The sequence below is a fragment of the Accipiter gentilis genome, chromosome 33, assembly GCF_929443795.1.
Source record: "Accipiter gentilis chromosome 33, bAccGen1.1, whole genome shotgun sequence".
NCBI lineage: Eukaryota > Metazoa > Chordata > Aves > Accipitriformes > Accipitridae > Astur > Astur gentilis.
Window position 1 is genome coordinate 17264037 of NC_064912.1, and position 27503 is coordinate 17291539.

Sequence of the window (27503 nt, forward strand, 5' to 3'; positions counted from 1 at the left end):
ACCCACGTGGCATTGGCTTGGGCTTCCAGCAGCCCCTTTCCACCCAGCTCTTCAAGGCATGCGTGGGAGTGCCCGGCCGTCTGGAGCACCCACTGATGCTTTCCTTCACCCTCTCTCTGTCCTCGCAGCTCCCTGCCAGAAGAGAAAAGCAAAACAAGCTCTTCCTTCGAGACTGGTCCAAAGCCGAGCGAGAAGCCAGATGCGGAGCAAGCTGAGCTGGACCCGGAGCAGAAGCGGAGCCGTGCCAGGGAGCGCCGGCGAGAAGGACGGTCCAAGACCTTTGACTGGGCTGAATTTCGCCCCATCCAGCAAGCCCTGGCGCAGGAGCGTGCAAATGCTGCAGACTCCTCCAAGAGCGGCTCTGCCGCCTTCCCCAGGGATGCCAGTGCCACCGATGCCGACCCGGGAGAGCTGGAGCGGGAACGGGCCCGGCGGCGAGAAGAACGGCGCAAGCGCTTCGAGATGATCGATGCCGTGGACGGGGCAGGGTCGGAAGAAGCACTGAGAATGGAGGTGGACCGGATCCTGCCCGTCCCGGCGGACATCAAACCGCAGAACGTCCACGTGGAGATTGAGCAGCGCTGGCACCAGGTAGAGACCACCCCGTTGCGGGAGGAGAAGCAGATCCCCATCGCGCCCCTGCACCTCGCCCACACCGAGGACCGGGACGAGGGGCTGACAAAGCAGCACTTGACCACGCTGCTGGAGAAGGAGGTAAAGTCGGATGTGTGGGGTGCAGGCTGCCTGCCGAAATGGCCTTCAGGCCACTGCAGGAATTGTAGGAAGCCTGAGCAAGGCTTAAAAAAGATGCATTTATTCCTGCTTTGTAATAGCAATGAGTGGGGATGCTGTAGGTTCCCCTGGGGAGCTGGCAGGGCGCAGATCCACGTCCGTTCCCGTTCAGCCCTGCTGACAGCTTTCATGTTCCCACGGCTGCAGAAAGGGCTGTTCTTGCAAGAGTGGTACTTCATTACCCCCTCCCAGCCAATGCAGCCTACGCTTCTGTTGGTCGTTAGCCAGCCTGCCTCTGATGAGATGGGTACGATTGATGTGTATCGGCCAGACTCTAAATGCAAATTCATAATTCTGTGTGCCTCTGCAGCTGTAGAAATTTGGGTCTTCAGTTACGTCTGCAAAACTACAAACTGGCTTGAGTTGTAGCACACACCACAAAGGTTCCCTTTTTGTGGAGCCTACATTGAACAATCTTATGATTTTAGGAAAAGAAAGGAGACTCAGCTTGCTTGGAAGAGGTCCATGCCTGGGATAACAAAGGTGGTTGTTTGTTGGGATTAAGGTGTATTAGCAGGAATGAAAGGGGTGCAGGCGTGGAGTAAGCAGGAGTATCACCGATCTGAACTGGGCTGGGATTTGCTGGGGTCATGCCTGGCACGAGCTGGTGCCGTTCATCCTTTGCTGCAGTGAGCTTTAGGAATTAAACTAACGCGTAACTTAGTTCTTTCAGAGGGGAGGGATTTTGCCTGGCAAAATGAAATCCAGATCCCAGAGCGGAGCAAAGCAGCGGTGCCATCAAAAGCCCCGTTCATTCTGCTCTACGTCCCCTCCACGCCGCTTGCTCCTTATGGCTGACCCCCTGCCCACTCCCTGGACGCTGTCTTTGTTCGTGTCCTTCCAGCTGGAGCAGAAGCAGAAGGAGGCCCTAGAGCTCCTGGAGCAGAACCGGCACCTGCAGGACCAGCTGAAAGTGGCACTGGGCCGGGAGCAGAGCGCCCGGGAGGGCTACGTGTTGCAGGTAGGAGTGTGGGGAGGAGAGAGTGATCCGTCTTCCTCTGTGTCCGAGGGGGACCCTGGTGGGCTTCAGTCCAGCGTGTTTGTGGGGGCATACGGGTTGACGCAGAGGTGTGTACCACTGAGTAGGCTCCACGATATTTGACCTTCTTGCAAATATTGCTAATTCTGTAGCCTTACCAGGATCATCTGCTTAACAAAACCTCTGATCTAGGAGGTAGTAGACAGAAGATAGCATTACCTACTAGTGTCCCCAAGGGAAAATAAAACACAGCCATGGTAGACAGATGGGACCTCAGCAAAGTCCACCTCTGATCCATCCTATAATGTGTTTGCTTATGCAACAGCCGTTTCCCCCTTTCTGTGCCCCAGATATTCCCCTCAGGCAGTGGGGTGCACATAAGGCTTCTTCATAAGCATCTAGTAGCCCAGCAGTTGCTCCTGGCTGGGGAGTTTGTGTGGCGGTTCCATGGGCAAGCACAGCACATGCAGGCGTATCTCCCAGGCACGTTCCCCACAGCCAGAGTGGGATTTGCACGGGGACAACCTGTTGTCTTGGATCACTTTGGTGGTTTCTTCTGTTTCAAGATGCCTTGCCTCAGCAACACCTAGAAGTGTGTTTTGGAGGTTCTGGCAAAAGAGGCGAGAAAGTCTCTTGGGAAGCCTTTCCTCCCCTCCTCCAAAGAAAATGGACTTTCTGCAGTCCTTTCTCTGGGAGCATCTGTGCCCGGAGGAGCCGTGATGCCTGCAGGGCAGTTTCTGGCTGCTCTCATGGGTCCGTGGTCCTGTTTTGTGCAGAGGCAGCATTTTGACCTGCTCAAATCTACTTGGCCAAACTGGCTCTGGATCGAAGTGGCCGTGCGTGGCCACATGCTGCGCTCCCATGGCAGCAAACCCGGTGTCAATGCTGAACCTTGCCTCCTTATTTCTCATGGGAGAAATTGCCCCTGAAGAAGTTACACAGGCGGTGGAGCCAGCCCAGGTTGGGGGGCATCTTGTCTTCCTTGCTGGTGATCTCCTTGGAGGAGTTATTAATGCATTTATTTCTGGAGTCCCCAAGCTGACAGTGCTTGCTCGATTGGAGGAATTCCATTTTCACTTGGCAGTGTTAGAAGAGTAACTAACTCCCACTTCCCTGGGGCAAAGGCATCCGACCTCCCTTTGCCTGGAGCCTGAAAAAACCAGGGAATGGGGCTAAAAGCTGGATGCCAAATCCACTGTCAGATTGGCCATGTTGAAGTTGGCTGTAGCACCTCAGTAAGAGGAGGGGGGGGCAAGAGGGGAAGTCTGCAGAAGGGCTGAGCAAATCATTACTCCAGTGAGAAGTGACCCAAACATTGACCTAGAAGTTGGAGAGGGTTTTTGGAAGGGTTGGAGGCTTTTGCTTGCTCCAGTCTAATTGTTCTGGGGATTTCCCTTCTGTTTCCCCGGGAACAGAGGGATTAAAGTCCTGAAGCAGAAGGGAGTAACCCCACCAAACCCTGCTGGGGTGGAGGGAGTGGAATCGCTGCGGGAGTTTCTGCAGCCCCAAACTGCGAGCAAACATCACAGCATTTTTTTGGACAGACCCTCTGAATTTCATGTGCCCCCACCTCCATCATGCCTATTTTCAGAGAGGTTCCTACATTGTCCACAGGGAGGGACGATGAAGGAGCCTGACTGCTGCCAGCCCATCCCTCTGGAACTGCCCAGGGGGGCACCACCCCCTCCTTGGCAGCATGAGCATCCCTGTACGGACCCCCAACCACTGCCCCAACCTAAAAGAGTGCACGTTTCATAAGGCAGCCACTGAGATACCCACCCCGATGCATGTGCCGTGCACCAAAGCCTCTCCGGCCTCGTGTAACCCCTCTCTCGCTCTGAGCTTCCTCGGGATGGGGTACCCCAACTTCGGAGTGGAGAAACGGCGGGGGCTCCTGCTCCTTGCAAAGGGACCGGAGACATCCCCTGGCTCCGATCACGGCGGGCGGGAGGGGTCACGTACTAACATGTCCCGGGCGGATGTTCTTGCATGTTTTTGGTGTAAAGCATGAAATTTAACTTAACGTAACTGAGTGTCACATCTGTGGGCTTTCCTTATCAGCAACCAGAGTACAGCAAGGCAGGCCAAATTCCTAGGCTTAACGCTGTGCTTCTCTTGCCTCTTCCTGTCTGTGTATTTTTTTTAAAGATACATAATTTCTGTCGCCTTTTGCATGACTCTCTCTGTGAGTTTTCTCTTTGCATGCCACATTGCTTTGGTTTGAATCTCACAAAGGTTGGTTTCTTTTATTTTACATTCTCGTCACACCTTTTCCCTCCCTTCACTTGTCGGGCTTTTTATTTTGTCCTTTGTTGGTTTTTTTTGCAGGTAGAGAAATTAGATCCTCCCTAGTCTTAAACTTTAGCATAACAACATCTCTTTAATGCGATGAGCAGCCACTAAGTCCTGTCTGGCAGTCACAGAAATGACATCGCCACGCCGGCTGTCCTGTCTCCCTGCGTTTGGGTGCGATATGATGTCATTTGCTGTCACCTCACTTCCTGTTGTTGCTTTTGGTCGGTAGGACTGTGTTACCTGAACTGTGCACTTTTTGTTTCACAACAGAACGAACAAACACACTAAAAAAGCAGTTCCTTTCTTCTCGACCTGTTCCCATCCCCTTCTCCTTCTCACCCTTCCCATTTTTCTCTTGTCCGTCTGTCTCTGTTTTACGGCTGGTGTTTCTTTTTCATTGTTTTTTTGGTTCTATTTGATTTTGGTTTTTTTTTTTCCTTTTAGCCTGTTACTGTACAGCTGTTTTGATGTTGTGGTCCATGTTTTCTGTTACTGGAAAGCAGTTGTCGCTCATTAAAAAAAAAAAAAAAAAAAAAGTTGGTTAAAACAAACAAAAAAAATTGTGCCAAGAACAAATCATCCCAATTGGAGCATGTGGGTAGCAGCCAAATCGCTGCGAGGAGCTTTTCCGTGGCCTGCCTGGCCAGAGGTGTGACACTCAGAAGGGAGAGCCAAGAGTGTTACTAATCTAGTATTTAATCAATTTTTTTAAGACCGAGGTGGCCGCCTCGCCATCAGGTGCCTGGCAGAGGCTCCACAAAGTCAACCAAGACCTCCAAAGTGAGCTGGAAGCCCAATGCCAGCGTCAAGAGCTGATCAATCAGCAGATTCAGTCGCTGAAGCGCAGCTACGCCGAGGCCAAGGACGTGATCCGGCACCACGAAGCCGAGATTCAGAGCCTGCAGGCGAGGCTCAGCAACGCGGCGGCCGAGCTCTCCATCAAGGAGCAGACCCTGGCCAAGCTCAAGAGCGACCTGAGGAGCGAAAAAGAGAAAGCCAAAGAGCAGCTGGAGGAGTGGCAGCACGGCGAGGCCACGCTCAGCTCCCAGCTGAAGGCCAGCGAGCAGAAGCTGAAGAGCGCGGAGGCTCTGCTCCTGGAGAAGACCCAGGAGCTGCGGGACCTGGAGATGCAGCAGGCTTTGCAGAGGGACCATCAGAAAGAGGTGCAGCGGCTCCAAGACAGGATCGCGGACCTGAGCAGGCAGCTGAATGCCAGCGAGCAAACGCGGATCCTCATGGAGGAGAAGCTGCAGAAGAATTACGAGGCTTTGCTGGAGAGCTGCGAGAGGGAAAAGCAGGTTTTAATACGGAGTCTGAAGGAGGTGGAGGATAAGGCCAACGAGTACGAGAACCAGCTGCAAAATAGAGAGCAGCAAATGGAGATCCTACAGAAGGAGAAGCTGAGTGCAAAGTTTGAAGGCAGCGAGCTCGTCCACCAGCTGGAGGAGCAGCTGGTGATGAAGGAGGCCAGCATCCAGAAACTCGCAGAGCACATCAAGGAGCTCGAAAGAGAGAGAGATCAGATCAAATGTCGGTTCCACGAGCTCATGAATCAGGTTGCCGAGTCAGATAACGAAGTTGCAAAGCTGCAAGCAAAGTTGAAAATGGAAGAGACCAACTATCACAATCTGGAACAATCATTCGAGGAGGTGTCGGATCAGTTCCAGGGTGTGCAGAAGGTGCTGAAAGAAAAAGAAGAAGAGCTGAGACACGTTAAGGAAATGCACTTGAGAATTGTGGAGAAGAAAGATCAAGATCTCAGTGAGGCTTTGGTTAAAATGGTTGCTTTAGATAGCAGTTTAGAGGAGACTAAAATAAAGCTAAAGGCCAAGGAGGAGGCTTTAAAGAAATTAGCTACTGTCAGCACAGGTCCATGTGCTGAGGAGGCAGAAGACCTTGGCCCCAGTCTCGAGGCTGACGAAAGTCATCCATCCCAGCTGGGGCAGCCTCTGCAAACTCAGGATGTCCTCCCAGCTCTGACTTGCGCACTGAAGGAGGAGGAGGAGGAGGAGGTTCTTGAGTCCAGCCAGAGGCAAGCGGAGGAATTCGGCTCCCCATCCAAAGCTGTAGAGCTCCAGGACCAAGAGCTGGTTCAGAAAGCCTTAGCAAAGCCTGATGTAGGAATCATGGGGGCCAAGAGGCAAAGAATCCGTTTCTCGAGCATCCAGTGCCAAAAATACATCCATCCGGATGGATCAGAGAAAAACTGGACAAGCAGTACCTCTTCAGACACGAGCCAAGACAGATCGCTGTCTGAAGAAAGCATGTCATCAGAGCCAGCTCTTGGTTACCCATCGTCAGGGACAAGCGATTCTGAGACCTATCTCTCAATCATCCATTCCCTGGAAACTAAACTTTATATTACAGAGGAAAAACTCAAAGATGTAACGATGAAGCTTGAAAGCCAGCATGGCCATAATCAGGAGACACTCATCGCCCTCCACCATCAATGGGCCAGCACAGAGTCTCAGCTGCGGGAACAACTTCAGACCAGCTTATCCCAAGTCAGTGCTTTGATCTCACAGCTGGAGAGCGAGAGGCAGGAAAAGTTCAAGCTCATAGAAAATCATGTTAGCGAGCTGGGAGGTTTCCAAATGAAAAATGATCAAGCGCTGACTTGCTTAGAGAAGTGCAGGGAGCAACTAATATCTTTGCCCAAATCAGAGAAAGAAAAAGAGGGTGATTTGTTCCTTGTTACTCTGTCCAGCATGGAAGCAACCTTATCAAACGCAATCCAAGCCTTGAGAGGGGCGCCAGTCCCCTTGGAGTATCAGCAGAGTGAAAGCCTTATCGTGGAAAGCCCCGCTCCAGAAGGAGGTTTTTTGGGAGAAGAGGAGCACGTCTCCAAGGAGCAGCGAGTGGAAATGTTTGACGCCGGCCAGCTGAGATGGCTTTCTGAGAGAGTGGCATTTGAGGCCTCTCTCATCAACCAAATAGCAGAGTCTTTGAAAAGTGCAAGCTCTGAGATATCTCGGCTTCTGAGAGAGATCCAGGGAACGGCTGAGGTGGTTTTGTTGGAGCCAGCAAATGTTTCTCATACAGCCATCGATTTGGCCAGCGTCCTATCTAAGAAGCTGCTGCTGGAAGGGGAGTTCTGGAGCCAGGTGGAGGAGCTGAGAGTGCACTTGAGCACCAGAGAAGGAGAAGCTGAGGGCAAAACAGAAACAACAGGTTTGGGCTTTTCTCCCTGTTTTCTCAGTGCTGTAGCAGACGCTACATTGATCAAGGCAGAACTTGGGTTTGTTGCACAGAAAATGAGAGAATCTTTTCATCAGAGATTAAAAACAATCGAAGAAGACCTCCATAATACCAAAACAGCTCTCCAGCAGCATAAATGCATGTTGGAGGAGATCATCAAAGCGTACAGGACTCCTGATTTTGACAGAGTTATGCACCAGATTTCTGAAGCACTTGAAATTCAAAAAGATGCTTCAGAAAGAACCCAAACCTCCTGGGATGGGAGCTGTCTCCAAATGGTGCCGTGTCAGGAGTTAGCCAAGGTGGAGGAGATGGGCAGCCTGCCAGACCGTAGTAGTGAAGCTCTTGTTTCCATTCAGGAAGATCTTGCCCAACAACTAAAGGACAAATCAAATGTTCTGAAGGAGATATCTGTTGCCTTACTCTCTCTGCCTCCTGAGGAGGCAATGAGAGACTGTCAGAAGCTCCTGAAGATATCTCAGAGTCTTTCATATCATTCGTGCATGGGAGACCTTGAACGGTATTCTTCTTTGTTAGTCCACGATGCAATTGTTCAGGCTCAGGTTTGTTATGCCGCTTGCAAAGTCCGACTGGAGTACGAGAGAGAGATGAAATCCTACAAGGAGTCCTTACAGAGCATGGACGCGCTTTGCCAAGAGCGCGTGAAGACGGTCTCTCTCCTTCGGGACGAGTACGAAGACTTGCTTAGAAAGCAGCAGGGTGAGTATGGCGAGGTGATCGCCATGCTCGAAAGGGAGAACGCCGATCTCAAAGCGAAGGTGTCCCAGCTTGACAGTCAGCGAAGGCTCTTGGAGGAAGAAAAGCGTAATCACAGCAAGAGCTTGAGTGAGTTACAGGGACGGTATGAGGAGGAGATTCGAAACGTGATAGAGCAACTCAACAGGACAGAGGATGCTCTGAAGGCCGAGAGGACGGAGGGCCTCAACCAGCTGGACGCCATTGTCCGTGACAAGCAGAACATGGAGCGGTATCACCTGGAGCAGATGCAAATGCTGGAGGACAAGTTCCAAGCCAAGATCAAGGAGCTGCAGGTCATCCATGGCGAGGAGCTGCAGGCGCTGCAGGAGCACTACAGCCAGAACCTGCAGCGTCTGCAGGAGACCCTCGACGAGTACCAGAGGCAGCACCCGGAGGCGTCCCCCGCGGTGGGTCCGGGCGGTGGGGACGCCTGGGCGGACGGTGAGGCGGGTGGCACCGGGCAGGGTCCCGGCGATGACCCGGACTCCATGCACGGCCTGAGGGAACGCATCCAGGAGCTGGAGGCCCAGATGAACGTCATGAGGGACGAGCTGGAGAACAAGCATCTGGAGGGGAACGCGTCCACCTTGAGGGAAAAGTACCAGAAAGACTTTGAAAATTTAAAGGTCTTGATAAGTTTAACGCTTTACGCTTTCCACAGCTGAGTGTAAGGGAGGGTCCGTTCGGACCCGGGGTTTGCTTGCCAAACCAAGGGGCATCCCCCAAAAGAGCCAGCATGCTGAAGCGAGCCCCAGAGTGTTAGAAAGGCCTCTGTAAAGCATGGCGTTTCCCTTTTCTCCATGCTGGGGTATTCTAAATGCATTGCTGAGGGCTTGGGGGGGGTGTGGTTGATTATTGGAGGTGGTCTCTGCTTGTAGAGGGAGGGAGAGTTTCAAAGTCGTTTGATAACGTCACGCTCTCTTTCAGTATGAAGACCGTAGTGTTTCTTCTCATACCCGAGGCGTACATTTCATTCGTGACTTTCCTTTAAAAGCGTTCCTCAGCTCTTGTCTTCCCCAGTCTGATCAAATCTCCAGTTTGTCTCTGCTGCCCTCAAAAACGTAGGATGAAATGGAAACTTAATGCTTTCAAAATGTCTGTTCCTGGGGGAAGTAGCTGCAAACGGATTCCAAATTCTGTAGCAAAGCAAAGCTCCTCTGCACGAGGCCGCGAGGAGAACGGCCCTGGTGGTGTACACCAGTGATTCTTTACACAACAAACAGTGCACAGTTACGGGAAACCCGGACTAGGTGCAGGAAAACCCAGTGGCAATTGAAGTGCCATCATTCGGATTGCTCCACCAGTCAGACTGGCTATAAAACTAACCTGAGATTGTAAAGCATCTAAAAAAACCTCTTGGGTTTGGTGTTTCACTTTTGATCGGAGAGCATTTCCAGTTAGGAAGTGGGTTTAGGGCAGCAGAGGACTCTCGGAAGCACCAAGAGAGGCTTCCAGGTTGAACAGGCAGCCGAAAGGGCAGCGATGCAGCCTGTGCACAGAGGCTTTCATGGAGCAGTCGTTCTTCAGAGTCAGCAAAAACGTGGGAGAGCTTGCTTCCAGCCATGAGATCCTCATCGGGCATTTGGGCTGGGGGTAAAGCGTGGCTCAGCTCCAGCCAGAAGCTGGTTTTAGCCTGGGGAGAGCAGTAGTTCTGCTGCATCCCGTCAGGCGCGAATCGGGTGTCCAGGGGAGGGAGAGCTGCTGGAGAGATCGGAGTGAAGTGGTGGTGTTCACTGAATGCTGTCTCCTCCATCTTAGCCCTTAGGAAGGAAAAGCCCCTCTTAAACCCCCCGCTCAGGTCAGCGGGACACACAGGTAACACCTTGTCCTGCGAACCAGGCACCAAACAGGGTCGCTTGTACCGGGGGATGTTCTTGCTTTGCCAGAAGCAAAAAGGCAAGAACCAAAATAGAGGCTGAAAAATAAGAGCAGGGAATGAACCTGACGTCCCGCCTGTGTTTTCAACTTTGCTCTACCAAAACTCGCAGTTTGCCTGGTGGGAAGGCAAGCAGCATCTTCTGGGAAGAGGGGTCCAGGAGGAGAACAGGACGAAGCAGCCTGTTTGTGCATCTTTGTAGGAAGCAGAGGGACAGACAGCAAAATAGAAACTTCCCTTGGTTAGAAAGCTAACCAGCTGATTGCAAACCTGTCCAATTTATAGGTTTAAATGTGCTTGATTCTTCTCTTCTGAACCTGATGGAGAATGTAACATCAGTAACAGGAGATGCTGGTTTGTACATGTTCAAATGTCCCGGATTTATAGCAATGCATTTACAATACATTAAATACTGACTCTACAGCCAGACCTGTGGAGGAGCATTCGCCATTTTCCTCCAACGTTAGAGGTGTAATGAAGAATCCTGCAAGGCTGCTTTGTGCCACTCTGTAGTCAGCCAAGTCCAGACAGGTTCTGGCACTGAGTTATGAGGTTCAAAAAAAACCAAGGCTGAGAAAGTGAAGAATGCCTCGGGATTAAAACTTAAAGGGGAGGAGAAAAAGCACCAGAGCTGAAAATTGGGAATGAGGATGGCATAGGTTACAGAGCATCAGACAACAAAGTGATGCTGAGGAGTGTAGGTCAATGGTGTTGGACTGTCGTGAGCAGTTCTGTCACTGGGGGGGGTGAATCTGCACCCCTTAAATTTCCCGTGGAGTCCCAGTGGTCCCTAGATGACAGTTCTCACTTCCCCTGGAAAACATGACTGTGAATCAAGAAGAAATCCATTGAGACCAGGAAATAAAGCCAGCCTGTGACGTTAAGAGCCCAGTGCCGTTCTTGGCGTTAGGGTTGCCCCCAGATGTCTGACGGGGCTCATGCACTGCATCCCTGGTGCGTGTCCCTTCCCGGCTCGTGGCTTGAGCCTGCCTCTGGCTTTGCTCTCCTGCCTCTGTCCTGCAGCCGTGTGTCCGTCCAGGATTGCGATGCACTTGATGGGGCAGCCAGGCTGGCAGCTGAACTGGTAACAGGCTTTTGCATTTGTCCCACTGCAGAGGCAGGAGCGGGGTCTGTGCCTGGGGCAGGACCGGGCTGGAATTCAGGATTTCAGAGCTGGTGACTCCTGAATCCCCAGAGCGGTGCTCCCATATCCTGGCCTAAGTTCAATCCTTGTAATTCAATTAGCAAATAATTGCCTATGCGGCATTTGAAGCAACACTCAGTTGGGAATTAAGGTCCCGTTGCTGTCACGAGTCTTTTGTTTTCCACCCCAGAGGTGGCCACATAAACTCAGGCATTGTAAAAGAGAGCAGAAGGGGCACGGTAGGCTTTTTCTTGTTTTTAACATAAATTTGCATTCCCCAATCGGGTCTGACCCCTGACCTCCCCTGTCCTTCCCTTTCACCGGAGCTGTCAGGGATCGAGCCAACAGGACAAGCTCTGGCCTCACGAGGTCCGTCCTCAGCCAGCTCCTCCGTGGTTGGGGAGGGAGAAGACTCCCGCGATGGAACTTGGGTGCCGACCTTCCCTCTGGTGTGCAGCTCCTGGCAGGCTCACCGCCGCTGTGATGCCGACCCCACGTTCCCAGGCCAACACTTTGCCCTCGTCCCTTTTGCAGGCAACATGTGAAAGGGGCTTTGCAGCCATGGAGGAGACACACCAGAAGAAGATCGAGGACCTGCAGCGGCAGCACCAGCGGGAGCTGGAGAAGCTGCGGGAAGAGAAAGACCGCCTGCTGGCAGAAGAAACGGCTGCCACCATTTCAGGTATGGGGACACGCCTGAGGGTCCCCCATGGTGGGGGATATTGATGGGGACATGGAAAGGGCGTTTGGTCTGGTGGGGAGGAGCAGAGCGTGGGATGGAATTAGGGCTGGGTGCGGATCACAGGGAGATAGGAGGGGGTTGGTGGGAGAGACGTTTTGGATGGAGGTCCATCTCCTGGTCTTTCTCCAGGGTTGGTACCCGTATCCTTGGCTGTAATGGGGTCTGATCTGTTTTCCGTTTCATCTCAGAAAGGCATTAGTCGTTCCTGTGGTTAAATTATTGCCGATTCCACACTGAATTGATTCTTCAGTGCACCGGGGAGTTTTAAAGCACCGGAGCCCAGGGTCTCTGCATTATGAGTCCCACAGTTCAGGAAAAAACACGTAAATTGGACAATCATTTGGGCTTTATTAAGAAGTGAGCTTTGCGGAAGCCCCTTTGCCACTTTGCAGCCAGGGGCACAGACTGAAGGGGCTGCAAAGCAGTGGGGGGCTCACTGGGACAACTCGGTTCTTGTTCCTTTAAAAAAAAAACAAACAAAAAAACACCTCCAAAGAAACCTGTTCTTGGGGGACGTGGTGCTGGGTGCTAATGCTCTGCGGTCCCATACAGCCATCGAAGCCATGAAGAACGCACACCGGGAAGAGTTGGAGCGAGAGCTGGAGAAATCCCAACGCTCCCAGATCAGCAGCGTCAACGCCGACATCGAAGCCCTCCGAAGGCAATACCTGTAAGACCGTTGTTGTCCTCTGTCTGTTGCTGTGTCTTGCAGGGAAAGCGCGTGTGTGGGAGACCCCTTTCTCCTTTTTAATTTTGGCAATGAGTTAGGGGCAGACCTGTCATCGCAGGGACCTCTTCCCTTGGTCCCGACCTGGCTGTGCCTATCAGAGGCTCCTGGTTGCCTGTAATCTTTCAGGCTCCAGGCGAATGTCCCCCCCCCAAAATTCAGCTGCTTTATGGTCACCAGAAGTAGCAGATGTGCAGACACAGTGCTGCTTTTCTCACAGCTGCAGTGGGAGGGTTGCTTAACCACATCTAACGAGGTGAGGAGAAAGCCCTTAGCTTTTCATGGCAAGGCTGTCCTCATGTGGGAGCCGAGCAAAACAGCCAGGCAGCTTTATGAACCTTGATGCATCTATGTAGAGATGTGTAGGTGTGCAAATACACCCAGTCCCGAGTGCCCAGAGCAAACTTGATAGATCTCAGCTCAATTTTTGGAAACCTGAGGAAGTCCTGCCATTAACCTCCTAGGGAAAGACCTCCCATCCCCTTTGGTGCCCAAGCACCGCTGTGCCAGGAGAGGGAAGGGCTGGCTTGCTCTGGGCTTGAGTTTTTTTTCCCAAAACGAGTATGCAAGTCCTCCTCCTCAGTGCTTAGATCCCTGTTGCGTTGTCCTGGGGCGCTGGAGGAAGAGTGGGCACGGGTGGGTGTCTACAGGGGGGGCACTACCCGGCGTGTGTTTTGCCAGGGAGGAGCTGCAGTCGGTGCAGCGGGAGCTGGAGGTGCTTTCGGAGCAGTATTCGCAGAAGTGTTTGGAGAACGCCCACCTGGCGCAGGCGCTGGAGGCTGAGAGGCAGGCCCTCCGCCAGTGCCAGCGGGAGAACCAGGAGCTCAACGCCCACAACCAGGTGAGGGTCTCCGCTGTAGCCGGGGCAGCCGCTGCAGGCAGGGGGGGTCACGGGCCGACGGGCAGCGCGGTGGGCTCCACGCCGAGCCGTGGCCGTGCTTCCCCCTTCCCATAACGGCTCTCCTCCTCTTCCCAGGAGCTGAATAACCGCCTGGCTGCGGAGATCACGCGATTGCGGACCCTGCTGACCGGGGAGGGTGGGGGAGAGGCTGCTGGATCGCCTCTCACGCAGGGCAAGGATGCCTACGAGCTGGAGGTGAGCTCTGCCGCTGCTATGCCGAAGGGACAGCGTTGGTGGGCACAAGTGCCTGTGGACCCCCGGGAGCATGCCACAGCCATCCATCCCTCCACGCATCGGGTCCGCTTGGCTGCTCAACAGTTTGCATCGTGGGGTGCGATAGGGCCGGGAGCTTTTGGAGTCCTAATCTTCCGTCCTCACCATGTCGAGCCAGACACCTGCTCTTCCTTCTCCTGCCCCTGTTTGTCCCCTGGGATCCAGTCCACGTAAAGCAGTGGGGACAGAAAACAAGGGGTGTGCAGAGGTCACATCAGTGGTGCAAGTTTCCAAGACACCCAGGAGTAATTTTCTTCCATGAACCAGAAGACGGGTGAACCAGCAGCTTTGCAGTGCTGGCGTGGGGCTGAGCCTCTGGCCCTGGCTCGGTTGTTACCGGGCACAACGGGCGAGCATCTCGGGATCGTGCTGCATCTGCTTGGGTGCGAACACGCGCTGCTTTTGTTCCCACAGGTCCTGCTGCGGGTCAAAGAATCAGAAATCCAGTACCTGAAGCAGGAGATCAGCTCCCTCAAAGACGAGCTGCAGACAGCACTGAGGGTAATGCCAGGGCCATTTCTGCAAATCCTCTTATGGGCTGTGCTCTGCTCCTCTGTGTTTGTGCTTAGATTTCAGCTCACTTATACCTGGATTTGAAACAATATTTAATTTTTCCCCTTTTGGTGTCATTAGTAAAGCACTTCACGCCTGTATCAGCTTAGGACTTAACCAACAAGGGAGACCATGTGGGAAAACATCCCCTTCAGTGTTTTTTCCTCATTTCCTGTCACATCAGATTTAAGTGGCAAAAATAATCAGTGTTAGAGATCTGCCCAGCCTCCGAGCATCAGATCTGGTTTGCTCTGGATGGCCTCTTTGCCAAGGCCATTTCTGGGAATTCTGCTTCAATTCTGTGTCTTCGCTAAAATTAAAACCCACAAACAAGTAATCCTGTTACGAAGAGGCTGCATGCACGGGTAGCGCTGTATGCTTGCTGCGCTGGGCTCACAGCTTTCTGCCTGTCTTAAGTCCCGTACCGCTGTTAGACACGGCTTCGAGAGCGCGTGTGAAATGCGTGCATTGCCCTGGCCGAGCATTTCTACCCACTGCCGGCTCTTCTTCCGCCAGCATTTGTCAAGCTCCTCTTCAGCGCATTCACAAACCCCTCGGCTCCAGCTGTCTGTCTGACGCCATTGGGTTGTTCTTGTTCCTTTGCCAGGATAAGAAATACGCCAGCGACAAGTACAAAGACATCTACACGGAGCTGAGCATCGTGAAGGCCAAGGCAGACTGTGATATCAGCAGGTTGAAAGAGCAGCTGAAAGCAGCCACAGAAGCTCAGGGAGAGAAATCCCCTGTGAACACCACTGTATCAGGATATGGTCAGTCCTCCTCCAGCAGCTCTAAGCAATCATGGGTTTCCCAAGCAAACACATGCATCCTGGCATACAAAGCCCTTGTGCAGTAACGGGTCCGGGTGTGGGACTTGGCATGGTGCTCTTTTGCTGTTTCATGCTGCTTCTCACCTCCACTCCTTGCAGACGGTCTCACCAGAGCTGCCCTCCCGTGGCAGTTCCTCCTTCCAGCCCGCAGATGGGAAGCTGATGGGCTTTGAAAGCCTTCTGGCATTTTGCATTGGGAAAACCTTGTGGTGCACATGGTGCAGGGGAGCGGAGACCCCCGAGAGACCCCCCTGCCCTTACGGGGCACTTGCCTGGGCTGGGCGGGCAGAATTGCCCCAGCCCTGCTCCTTGCAAGAAGGCAGTGGGCACCACGCTAATGCCGTTTCTTTTTCTTCTTCCCAGATATTATGAAATCAAAAAGCAACCCTGATTTCTTGAAGAAAGACAGATCCAGTGTTAGCCGGCAACTAAGGAATATCAGGTCAAAGGTGAGCTCAGATCTCCTGCCCCGTGTGATGGGAATGCCCAGCGTTACTCTCCAGTGGGGGTCCCAGGTGGGAAGAAACTGGTAGGGGAAGAAAACTGAGAATTTCCCAGTCACTAGTGCTAGCCTGGATGGCACTGGGAAGAAAAGCGAGCTTTCGACTGCAAAACAGCTGGCCCGCGATGCCCGGCAGGGCACACATACTCCTGACCCTGCTGAGATCGAGGCGTGAAGCTGCTCCCCGCTTGAAAAAAATTATGAAGTTCACCCTGTTCTTTGGTCTTTCATAGGAGGACTCTCCCAGTATTTGCTCCCTGTTTTCAGTTGAAATTTAGGTGGTGTCAATAGGTGGGAATGTGCACATCATTCTAGGGTTTAGTGTTCACCACTGCAAGACTTTTGGTCTTTGTATGGAACAACGATGCCTTGGTCCTGGGCATATTTAACACACGCTTTGCTTGTGTGTTAACACGGTGCAGATGGCCCTGCGTTTCCCTGGCCGTTCAGTAGTTGCTCTTGCTCCCAAAGCCCAGCGATGCTGTGCCAAGCTCACCTGCTTGGCCTGCTGACAGCCAGAGTTAACATCGTGTTACACACTGGCTGTTGCTGTGGGACCTCGGGGCTAAAAAGGGCAAATAAAGCCGCTCAGAAGTCATCGTTAAACATAGGTCAGTTGGAAGGAAGATCAGCATGGGCAAAACCTGCTTTGCCTCTCACCACTGGATACCCAGGGTCTCATGCTGACGTTTGAAGTGGTTGGGACCTTGGGCAGAGCGAGAAGCCGGGCAGGCAAAAGGCTTCTTAGCTCTTCCCCGTACTGGGGAAACGGCCACCACCCGAGCTCTGCAGGTCAGCAGCTTGGGGTGTCTGCGCTGCACCCAGTAAATACAGAGAGCATCTCTCTGCATTTTCAGAGGTGGCGCAGACCCGCTGGGCCAGGTCTGATGTTGAGTTTCCCTTCGCCACTTCAACTCAGACCACTCACCGTGTTGGTCCCCCCCCGTGTGTGTTGCTTGGTGGGAGAAGGAGGAGAGGAGAGCAAGCATGGGCTCTGCCTGGGCGCGCTGCCTGCTCGCATCGCTGCCGGGGCGGGGGGGCTGGGGCTGTGCGAACGCCAATGCAATTAGGATTTATGAGCTTCTTGTTTTGTTTTGTTTTGTTTTTTTCTTTATTTTGCTTTTTCCTCCAACAGTCCGTTATTGAGCAGGTCTCATGGGATAACTGAAATGAACCCGAGTCCAGGTTCCCTGCCACGTAGGTAAACAAACCGGCACCCACCAAGCGACGCAGCTGCCCACTGGAGCGGCCCACTTTTGCATGCACTGCTCACACCTCCATGGCAAAGGAGAGCCCTTCTTCTTTTAATGACTGACTGGTTTATTTACGGCTAATTATTTTATTGGGGGAGGGGGAAGGGGAGGGAAGAAGTCAGCGTACCCAAGATCCATATGAAATGCAGTCTTTCTGGCTCTTCCCTGGGGAATCTGGCTTTCTCGTCTTCCTGCTCCTCCCACCCTCGCCAACACAGCTAACCGTCACGGAGAGGATTTGGACACGGTGGGACACATTTTCCTGTTTGCTGTGTTGGGAGTGCGGGACACTGAGTGTGCATGCTTGAATGACTCTGCATGCCTCAGACTAAACTTCAGCAACATCCAGGTCTTGTAGGAAAAATAGCCGTTTTGCTGTTAGCCAGGCGGAGGAGTGGGTCAGTGATGCCTATAAATGCCTTTCCCACAAAGGCTTGTAGCATGTAAAATGGTGGCCCCCATCTCAGCTGCAGAGGGGATGTCCTGGGCTGCCCTAAATTTCCCTTAATAAATTTCCCATAATTGCTGCCGCTTTAGGTTGATCCATGCCTGAGCAAAAGAGTCTTCCTTGCCCAGTAACCTCCTCCTCCTCCTGCTCTCCAGGCTTCCTCCAGCTCCCCGGTGTCCACCCCGCTGCTCTCCATCCCTTGGCACTGTGCCTCCATCCCACACGCTGGTCTGAGACTTCCGAGCTCATCCAGCAAAAGGAGGGACCTGATGAGAAATGGGGCCGATCCTAATGACCCAGATATCTCAAGTAACTGGAGCAATAGTTAATTTACTGGCCCATGGTAAAGACTGAGGTTAGAGCAGTCCCTACAGAGGGAGGTTAGAGAAAAGAGGGGAGATCCCCAGCACGGTGGCAGAGGGGTGGGTGGAGAGCCCCAGAAGTCTGATGGAGGATCCCTTTATCACAGATTTCATCCTACATTAGTCTCCCTTCTTCAGGCTCCCCTCATCAGCAACTCAAATAGGTTGTGAGACTGCCTAAGGGGTAAATTTGCTGGAATTTGTACCATCAGGCAGAATAGTCTAATGGTTTCTGTTGTCTCCTTCCATCTAATGAGAAATCAGATGTACAGACTGGAATGCACGGGTTTGCTGCCCGTTTTAAGAGGCCCAAAGTAAACTTCCTTTAGGAAGTGTGTGCTCAGAGACTCGCATCCCAAGAGACTCTGCTGCCTGTTGAAAAGAAAGCATACAGCATTTGTAAATTCAAACCAATCCATTTTAGTGGCTTTCATTTCCGTGCTGCTTCCCAAAGCCGTTCTGTATTTGTGGGCCTGTGGGAGGAGAAACATTTAAAGAAATACAGTAACCATGGGAATCTGCACAGCCTCGGGGCAAGTTTATCATGGAGTCCTGCCTTGATAAACACATGTTAAACAGAACTCAGCCCAAAAGTCCAACCTGCTGCTCTGATCGTAAGGTCCTCTGGCACCATGATCAGAGAAATAAAAGCGAAAGGGGCGATGGCTGCCTGTTAACAGAAGGGGCTTTGCGTTCAGGACTGTGCCTTTTGAAGCTGCCACATCTTGGTCTGTAAAGCAAATACGGTGTTTTATAGCACTGCGGGGTGCAGGCAGGCAGCTGGCTGCCTGGCCCAGAGCAGGTACAGCCCGGCAGCGAAAGCCTTTGCAGCGCGGAGGGGCAGAGCCATTGCTCAGTGGCCCTGGCTGTTGGTTAGGGAGATGTCTGTGCCCTCTCAAAAGAAGCAAGCAGGGACAACTCACTGTCTGGTGCTCTGCTCCCCTGAAGCTCTTACGCCACAGCTTTGGGGCTGCGGGAACTAGGGGAGGCTGGTTTTAGGCTTGTGCACCTCCTCGGGCTAGTTTCAGGTTAAAGCTGTTGTACAGGGGGCAAGCAGTTTGCTTCTGGGTTTCTGCCCCTCACATTGCTCTTCTCCTGGGTCCCCACATGTAGGCGAGAGATTTCACAAATCCAAATGCCGAGGGCTAGCGGGGCGGGCTTTTCTGTTGGCTAGCTGAGTGTTCTGCTTTGAAATCTGGATGCTGCATCTGAACTGGATCAGCCATCAGATCCTGCTAGACCTGAAGCAAGCATTTAGCAAGTCCTCTGTCTAACCTCGTGCAGTAGAGGCAGCTTTGGCTTGGGAGAGCCCCCAGGCTGGGGTTAGAGAAAGGGTGGGATTGTCGCTGGCAACAAAAATGCAGTTTCCAGGGCTGCTTGAGCAAAGCCTGCACGTTGACCAGAGCCAGGACCATCCCAGACGGATGCACGTTCAGTCAATACCGCAGTGGCACGGGCAGGCGGGGAGGACCGGCGTGCAGGTCCCGCTCGGCAACATGGTGCTTTAGCGTAGTAGATCCAAGCTGACCTGCCCGGGGCTCCCGCAGTGCCGGAGCTCTGCCGAAATTGCCCCAGCCACCGCTGCACCGCAGGCTCTGGGGGTCATTTTCCAAGTCGAGCTAATCCCGCTTGCAGCATGGTGTGCCTCTCATTTGCTTCTGGTACGTCGCCTGGTTCATTTGCAATCTCACCCTCTCTCTAGGTGCCATTCACCAGTAACCGCCCTTCATAACCGTGTGTTTTCTCTTAGCATGTCCCACTAATCTCTGTGCCACGGAGGCCATTCTCCCGCTGCCCACGTCTCCTTTGCCTGAGCATCGCACCCTTTCTGTATGCCAGATACCCGCCACCTCCCTCCCGCCCGCGTCCGACGCTGTCTTGTCTTTTGTCTCTCCCAGAGTCTGAAGGAAGGCCTGACTGTGCAAGAACGCCTGAAGCTTTTTGAATCCAGGGACTTGAAGAAAGACTAGTTCTCCCCGCTCCGCTTGACCACGCGCACCTCCCAGCTTGAGGCAGCACAGCACCAGCACCGTTTGTCTCTCGTTCCTTACGACTGTCCTCGCTGTCGTTCGTCTTGACCCCCCCGACGGGACCCGGCGCCGCGGTGGCGGTGCCCCCCGCCGCCCCCTCGCCTCCCCAGCTCCTTTCCCTGCTTGTGAGACGCTCCAGAGACTGAGAGGGAGAGGAAGGGATCGGGGTGGGGGGTTTTTTTCCCCCCCTCTCTTCAGCGCTTTGTAGGAGAATCCTTCCTTTACTGTAAACCATTACACTAAGTGTCAGTATTAAGGCTCAGTAGCCTGTTAATAAGCTAGCTCTGTCGTACCAACCGTTTTGGTATGCAAGCAGGGCCTGGGTGGTATCTGCCATACCTAGCTCTCACTGCTGTCAAGAGACCCAGTGCTCAGAGCACACCAGGAGCCTAATCTAACCATTGATCTCGATTGCATTACTTGCACCTACAAGGGGGGGAAAGCCTGGGGGAAGCTGTCGGGGAGCGCAAGTCCGTGCCGGCGTACGCAGCCTGGAGGTACAACACTGACATCTCGCTGGAGAAGGATGCAAGAAATGATTCTCCTGCCCCGTGACTGTGCTGTATCCTGAATGTAGGCGATACCAAAGCCCAGCGAGCTTTGGTGGCCGCCCAGGTGGTTATGGATAGGGAGCTGCAGATACTCACGTGCACCGTCGAGTCCGCCCCATCGGCGTGTCTTTGCCTCCCGTCTCGCTGGTGGTCGGAGTCGGTGTTTCGGGGGCCGAGCTGTAAGATCACTTTCTTGCTTCTGTTAGATCAAGCCCAGCACTCTCTTTTTTTTGCTGTTACTCCCTTCCTCTCATTGAGTCCCGTGTATCCCAGGGTCTGTGCGCATGTGAAACTCCCTTTTCCTAGTCAAAGGAAAGTAGAGTAGAAAGTAGAGCCAATATTGACTGAAAATGCACAGTGCTCAATGCATATAATGCTCCTTTTTTATCAGCTTCTTGAATTCAACTCTTCTTGTCAGCAGGGCAGCTCCTATTTTAATTCTTTAATCTTTTCCTGAAATAAAAGTCTCAAAACCAGTATGTGCTTCAGACCTTCTCAGTCCTAATAGCTTTTGTATTTAAAGCATACAATTTAGCACCGTGAAGCCGATAAACAGATACAAACGAAAAGTGAGTTGAGGGAGCTGGTAGCACTAGATAACAGCACACGGCCAGCCGAGCAGAGGCTGTCTTCCTAGAAGAAGCTTACGCTGCTTTGCAGCGGGGCTGCCCAGGCACGGTGGCTTCATCCTGGGCTAAATTTCAAGATGCCACCTGTAAAGACCCCAGGTCCTGCCTCACCGGGAGCAGGGCTGAACCAGCGCTCTGCCACGTTGGCTTCCCAGCCCCGTTCTCGCCGAGCGACCCGCATCGCATCGGGCCGGGCTGTTCAAGATACGCCCTAGCCTTCACGTGGAGCAAAGCTTTCTCTTGTCTTTCGGGCCCTTAACGCGTGGTTGAAGCCAGGCAGCTCTGTGTGGTTTCATGGCTGATTTGGGGTCCGCTAGGCGGGCGGTACAAGTGCAGCCGTCAAGAGCAAATTCTGGCTGCAGGTCTGAAGCGGTGAGCGCCGCGGGCCTGGTGACGGCTCTGTAATCTGTCCCTGGGTGTACATGGAAGTCCTGGAGCTAGGAGCAGGGTAGGAAAGATGCTCAACCACTTGGATACAAAGGCTTTTCCCTCGTCAGCAGGCACGTGCCCTTTAAGATGTTTTGATGTGCAGCCACTTGCCCTAATCTGAGCTCACCGTAGCGCTTTCCATAATCTGAGCGTTGGACGACCCAGGAGCCTTCCCAGCCGTGATGCACCTGGACTGCCCCTCCGATCAGCCATTCCCAGGAGTCTCCGTGCTGCTCCTTGCATTGTGTTTGCTTTCACCCATCAGTCAGCAGCTGCCTTAGTCCTCCTCCCGTCCCACCGTGGAGGAATGTGGCCTGTGCACCCAAAGCTGTTCGCCATCACCTTCTTGTCTGCATGATGGGAGTCCAAACTGGGGAGTCCCAAAGTGGAAATGGGCACCTTCAGGCTGTTTTGGGGCTGTGGAAATAACCGCTCTCACCACGCTGAGCTAGCTAATGGCCATCTGAAGCAGACTGTTGATGAGAAACCCATGTATCTTGGTAACACTTAGCAGTGGCTTTTTAGAGCCATGGCAAGGGGTCCTGCTTCCCTTCCAGCTGAGGAGATCCAGATGCAGCTCTCCCTGGTTGTAGCACTTCCCAAATTCAGCCTTCTCCAGGTCAAGTGCGCATGTGTTGTGCTTAGAAGGCCACTTGTGGAAGAAGAGGGTCCTTTCTCAGTAGTCGTGTGCGGGGTTTCTCTCTTTCCCTGCCGGCATCTTGCACTTGACTGAAGTGAGAGGTCTGGGTCGCTGGTATAACCTCACAGTTGGGTGAAGGGTGCGTGTTCAGGTCCCCATCCTCACAGCAGCTGGGAACGTGACACTTCAGTGGCATCTACGAGCAGTTAAAGGCAGTCTTTAAGTTAAAGCAGGGACACCAGCGCCTGCCAAGCAGGGTAGATTGCAGGACCAGCAGAGATGTCAGTGCTGTGGCCCAGGTTCATTTAAATTCGGGCTATTACTTGGGTGGGAAGGTGACTCCATCCACTGTGTTTTGTATATTGTATACGCCTTTCTGACCGTGTCAGGAGATGGTCCCCTGGCCCAGGTGCCTGGCTTGGTCCCATCCAAAGTCATCTGTCCAGCTCTCAGCAGGGATAACCTTTACACTTCATCCCCGGCTGCTCCGGGTCCGTGCTGAGCTCTGCTCTCTGGCAGCTGTGATCTCCTGGCAGAGACCTTGGGACACAGCATTAGGATGACACGTAGGCCTTGTCATTGTCATTGCTCTTCCCTTACAAGACGTCACTGGTTCCAGGAGGACGCCCTCCTCCTCCTCCTCTTCTCTCAAGACATTTGGTGGGACTTTGTCCTTTTTATTCAACTGAGCAGAACATGCGCTGGTCTCCTTCTCGCCATGTGGACCCTGACCTTTCTTACGTCCCCTAGCAAATCTTGCTTTTTCTTTGCATACTTCATTTGCTCAGGAACACTTATTTTAAGCGCGAGGACTAGAAGTTTTGTACCTTGCTATTTGCCTTGGCACATCAGTGGCGTAGAGAACGCAAGACGGACCCTTTCTGATACAGGCTCATGCCGCTGAGCATCTTGAGGCTCCCCACAGAGGGATGTTTTCTGCTGTACGCTTGCTCATACCAAGAAATCCTCTCTTGCAGCTTAGTGTCCTGCCTGGGACTAGGTATTGAGCCTGACGAGTAAGAGCCCTTGATTTCTTTGCCAGTGCTCCTGCTTCGAGCCTTGTTTCTTAACATAGAGAACAGCTGGGTAAGTGCAGGGCACACAGAGTGATCAGGTGGGGATCATCCCCAGCTGTTGACTCAGCATGTGTAAATACATTAATAGGATTTTTTTTTTAAAAGGAATGAGGATGGGCAGAAGGGCACTGCAGCGTGTTGGCAAAGGTGGCAGCACTTTGGTGGTGGATAGTGCAGGAAGGCAGAAGAAGGTGCAATAAAAATGCAGTGGCACAGGGAGCTGTGCAAAGCACGTGGGTACTGAAGACAAGGAGGGTTCAGAGATGTCTTTTCTGCTTGTGCTTGGGCCCTAAATTGCCCTGTGAGGAGAGGTTGTGGGGGGAGCATTCTTATTTATACACATCTAAAAATATACTGATGTTCAGTGTGTGTGTGGGGAGTCACCCAAGAATACTTGGACAGCTCTTGCTCCTTTCCCATAGACGTGCCCATACACTAAGCAAGAGATCATATATAAGGTCTGGGCCACTCGTGTCAATTCTTCACCCGAGGCAACGCACACGGTGTTTTGCATCTCTCCAGTGAGGCACTGCCAGGGATCCAGCACCAGCTGGAATGAAGCTGCATTTTGTTCTCCTCTCTTTCCTCTAGTTTGCTTTTACCTTATTGTACAGAAAACGTCAGTCCTTGCATCACCCCGTCCTCCCCTTTTATGGACTCCCTGAAACAGCTGTAAAAGGATTTGAATTGAGGTTTGCTAGGACTTCTGTAGGAACAGGATCAGACCTGGGGCATCAGCTAAGCAGAGGTTTGCTGTTGGGGAGCTTTTATTTAATACATATGGGCCAGCTTCTCTGGACCTTCAAAGAGCTGAGAAAAGCAAACCAGGCAGGTTTGCTGGGAAAAAAACCCTGGCACCAACTACAGGTATAGCTGAAATAAAATGTGTTAGATGGCAGGAGGACAGCCGCAGGGAACACAGCAATGCCTAACAAGCCACATCAGTTAATCTTACTGCTGAATTTCATGGGTTTAAAATATTTATCGCTAACCAAAGAGGTGTTTTATGAACATGGTGGTGGTCTCGTAGGCTGTAGCTTGTAGGAGCAGCCATCTTCCACTGGGGAGTTAGGCTCCTTGGAAAATTAAAACAGAGAACCTGGCTCTGCTGTACAGAAGGTGCATCAGGGGCTGAGCCGCGACTTCTTGGCATCGTCAGGATCAACCTCCCCCTTTGAGGCAGCACTTCAGCAGGTGGGAACGCTGTATACGATGTCTTACGGCGGTAGCTCTGTGTTCTGGTGGTCACGAAGAGGAGGAGGAGGAGGAGGAGGAGGGAAGATGCTGTGGTATGCAGACAGCTGTTTGTAACTACTGCTGCAGGCTCTGCTCCAGGCTTTGGGCTCTGCTCCGCTTGTATCTAAGCATCTCTCCAAAGCAAGAGGCAGTACATTACCTGCCTTTCCACTAAAGAAAGAGAGAGAACCTGCAGCACCAATAAACAGCTGAAAACTAAAATATCTCTGCAGAGAGCAGTACTTTAAGGGGGGGGGCGGGGGAAGAAAGCCAGCTGGAAAGCCTTTTCCTGATAGCAATGGCCCTTAGTTATCCTATTGCTTCTTCCTGCTCCAGGCTTCACCCATCTTCCAACATAAATCAGTGGCTATTTAAATTAGAAAGTGTGTGGAGAGGGAGGGAAAAAATACGAGGAGGAGAGGGCAAGCTCCCTGCCTGCTCCAGAGGCTTTCGAAGTCCAGCTGCATCGTCCTGCTGCCCAACGCAGTCGCTTGGCATGACCCTGGCCACGGGCTTCGCCTTTTGGTGTGGTCCTGGTGCCTGCGGTGCACAGCGGAGAGAGACCTTGTAGGTATCCTGCTTCAGGTGCTCGCCAGGGCACCGTATATACACTGCGTGACACGCGAAATGCAAGCTGCTGCATTTTACACAATCCGACACTATTGATAGTACTGAAATGTGAGGTCTAGCAAAAGTCAAGTGCAACGAAGGTGCAGACACAGACGCCTTCTAATTGGCTCCAAGTAATTATTTTTTTTTCCTGCGTAAAAATTTTCCTACCATTTGCACCGTTTCCCCCGAATCCTTCTTTAAATGTGACCTTTTCTTTGCTCACATATAAAAAAAGAAGCAAATTGTGTTAATTTGCTTCAAAACTAGAATTGTGTGCCGACTCGCAAACCAGAAGTCGTTGGGGTTTTTTTCTGTAACAGAGGTGGACTGGACTGCATAAATAGTGGTGCTCCCAGCACTGTAAAATCTGTCACTTTTATACCAACTCTATACAATTGCACTTCCATTAGACCTTTGCATTTTTTCATGGTTCGGATGCAGTACTTAGTTTGTTGTGAACACTTAAGCACATGCACGCTTGGTGTAGCTTGCCTTTCCTCTGTAATTTTTTTCCATTTTTGTAGAAAAAAAAGCTTTGTTATTCTTCTCTTTTAAAAAAAGTAATTTAAAACCTGTATAGTATTCAAAGCACGCAATGTAAATATTTATTACTCAGAAATTAGTGGAGGGTTCTCCTTTGTGACTAAGTTGTGGTTTTGATTTTTAAATCTTGTTCTAACACAGACGTCCCATGCGCGGGTTGGGAGAGGAGCACCGAGTGTAATGTGTCCAACCCACTCCCTCTGCCCTGATAAACTGTTTTGTTTGGTTTTGATGACTGTTATAAATATCTTTTCAAACCTTTTCTGCTGACCTGTACCTTTAGTTTTGAAGATACCTGTCCAAAGATTGTGTATAGTCTGTTTGAGAACTGTAATCTTACTGCGCTATAAACTTGGGGTTGTTTTTTTCCATTCAGAGAACTCAGTAATCTTGTATTCGATAGTGGCATTAACACCATGCACGTGCAAACTGTTGTTATACAGCGCAGCAGCAGCTACGTGGTTGCAGTGAGCGCAGCGAGCCCCCGGGTCTGGGAGGCACCGGTGTAATGCTGTAACTCGCTTGCACCGCACATTCAAGATGCTCTTGGACTTTACAAGGGACCGAGAGACCCCGCTGCACAGACATGCATCCTACAGCAGCACGGACGTGCACTGTAACTTACAGTATGTAACTTTAAACGTAACTTTCAGTACAACGTAGTTACTACTGAGTTGTACTTACATGATCCTGTGACACAAACCATTTCTTACAAGAGGATGCAAATACACTGCTGCAGGAACAGGGAGCACCAGGCTGGAAACAAGGCAGGCATCAGCCCTGCCTCAGTTTGAGACTACTAAAAGGAACCGAGGGTGTGGGATTTACTAGCAGAAACCTGATGAGCCGGACAAGTTAGTACCAACTGAACTAAGCCAGCTGGCCATGAACTCGTAAATAATGAGTGCAATTACAATTATTTTCTTCATGCTTTCTTCACACGCTGCCTGTGTGCAGGATTGATAAGAACACTCGCTCTGTTCTAAACTAGAGACAGCAAAGTACATTGTAAAATACTAAAGGCTATGCTAAGTAGAAAGCAGATATGAATGTGCAGTCTGATCTGTGTCTACCCTCCTGGAGTTCTGGATGACTTGGGAGATTTTAAAGAATCATTTATTTGAAAGGATGAAGTTTTGGGGAGAGAGAAGGAATCTCTGCAAGTCTATGGGTAGTATCTGAAGTGGCACTGGCCGTTCAGGTGCTAACGGTCAGTCTTCCTCCTTTGTCCTAACAAGAACAGAAAGCTTGCCTTAGTTCTGTCTGAGCACACCTTTAACTGACAACTGACCCGTAACCGTAGAGTACTCGTTCTGCATTAAAACCACGCACGCACCACGTTCTTACCATGTGTGCTCTGCAAATGACCCAAAGGAAGTGTGAGTAACGAGGATGCAACACTAACTTCCCAGTTTCTGCGACGATGCAACGCAGCAGCCAGCCCTCCGCCTCCGACCTGTGGATGTGGCCGAGAGGAAAAGCGGTGGTGGAGCAGGGAGAGCGGTACCCAGGCAGCACTGGGAAGCTGCAGCCTCTCGGCTACTGGAAATCCCTGCGGCTCAAACCCAGGAACGGCCACAGTGGGAGAGGGGAGGAGGAGGAAGAACAGTTGTCCTCGAGCCCTGTCCATCCATAGGGTGGAACGGCTTCTTCTAAGAGGCATTTTCCACACGGATTAGCCTGGGAAATAACGTCTCGTGCGTGATATTTTCCCTCTGCAAAGGGGAATGGGTGTTGGAGGCTCCAGTTTCTCTGTATGCGTGAGTTTCTCTGTCCTTCCCTTCTCCCTTCCACTCCAGTTTGTTTCAATGCTTTTTTAAGAGCCCCTGTTCCCAATCAACTGCTCACCATAATAGAAATGTCACTTTTTCTCACAGTATTTATTCCTTACAAAATCTCGTGTGACATGCTAGGTTCCCATGGATGTAGCTGATCATTTTTATTTTGTAAATATAATTACCTAACTTTACATTAACTATATCGTAATAAACTATTTTTGCACCACCCTTTGCATGCTGTGTAGTGAGGCGTTTCTTTCAAAAAGGACACTACTACAGGAAGAACGGAGCAGAGGCCAGAGCCTGAAAATGAGTGAGCTGTTTGCTTTTGTAGTCACACTTGAGA

At 51.8% G+C, this 27503-nt stretch overlaps 1 protein-coding gene across 9 annotated transcripts in view; it reads left to right on the forward strand.

Annotated features, from left to right (window-relative positions):
- Nucleotides 1-27392, forward strand: part of MPRIP (myosin phosphatase Rho interacting protein) — an 88167-nt gene extending 60775 nt beyond the window's left edge. For 5 of the 9 annotated variants that reach the window (XM_049791347.1, XM_049791348.1, XM_049791350.1 and 2 more), the window contains 11 exons: nucleotides 129-714; nucleotides 1637-1753; nucleotides 4780-8649; nucleotides 11578-11725; nucleotides 12338-12455; nucleotides 13194-13353; nucleotides 13489-13608; nucleotides 14101-14187; nucleotides 14846-15008; nucleotides 15432-15517; nucleotides 19532-27392. In XM_049791347.1, the coding sequence (XP_049647304.1) occupies nucleotides 129-714; nucleotides 1637-1753; nucleotides 4780-8649; nucleotides 11578-11725; nucleotides 12338-12455; nucleotides 13194-13353; nucleotides 13489-13608; nucleotides 14101-14187; nucleotides 14846-15008; nucleotides 15432-15517; nucleotides 19532-19603 (5527 nt within the window). In that variant the 3' untranslated portion in view covers nucleotides 19604-27392. Of the gene's footprint in view, nucleotides 1-128; nucleotides 715-1636; nucleotides 1754-4779; nucleotides 8650-11577; nucleotides 11726-12337; nucleotides 12456-13193; nucleotides 13354-13488; nucleotides 13609-14100; nucleotides 14188-14845; nucleotides 15009-15431; nucleotides 15518-16705; nucleotides 16772-19531 lie in introns of all 9 variants that reach the window. The other 4 variants (XM_049791351.1, XM_049791352.1, XM_049791357.1 and 1 more) reach the window with 4 other exon arrangements.
- Nucleotides 27393-27503: the final 111 nt, after the last annotated feature.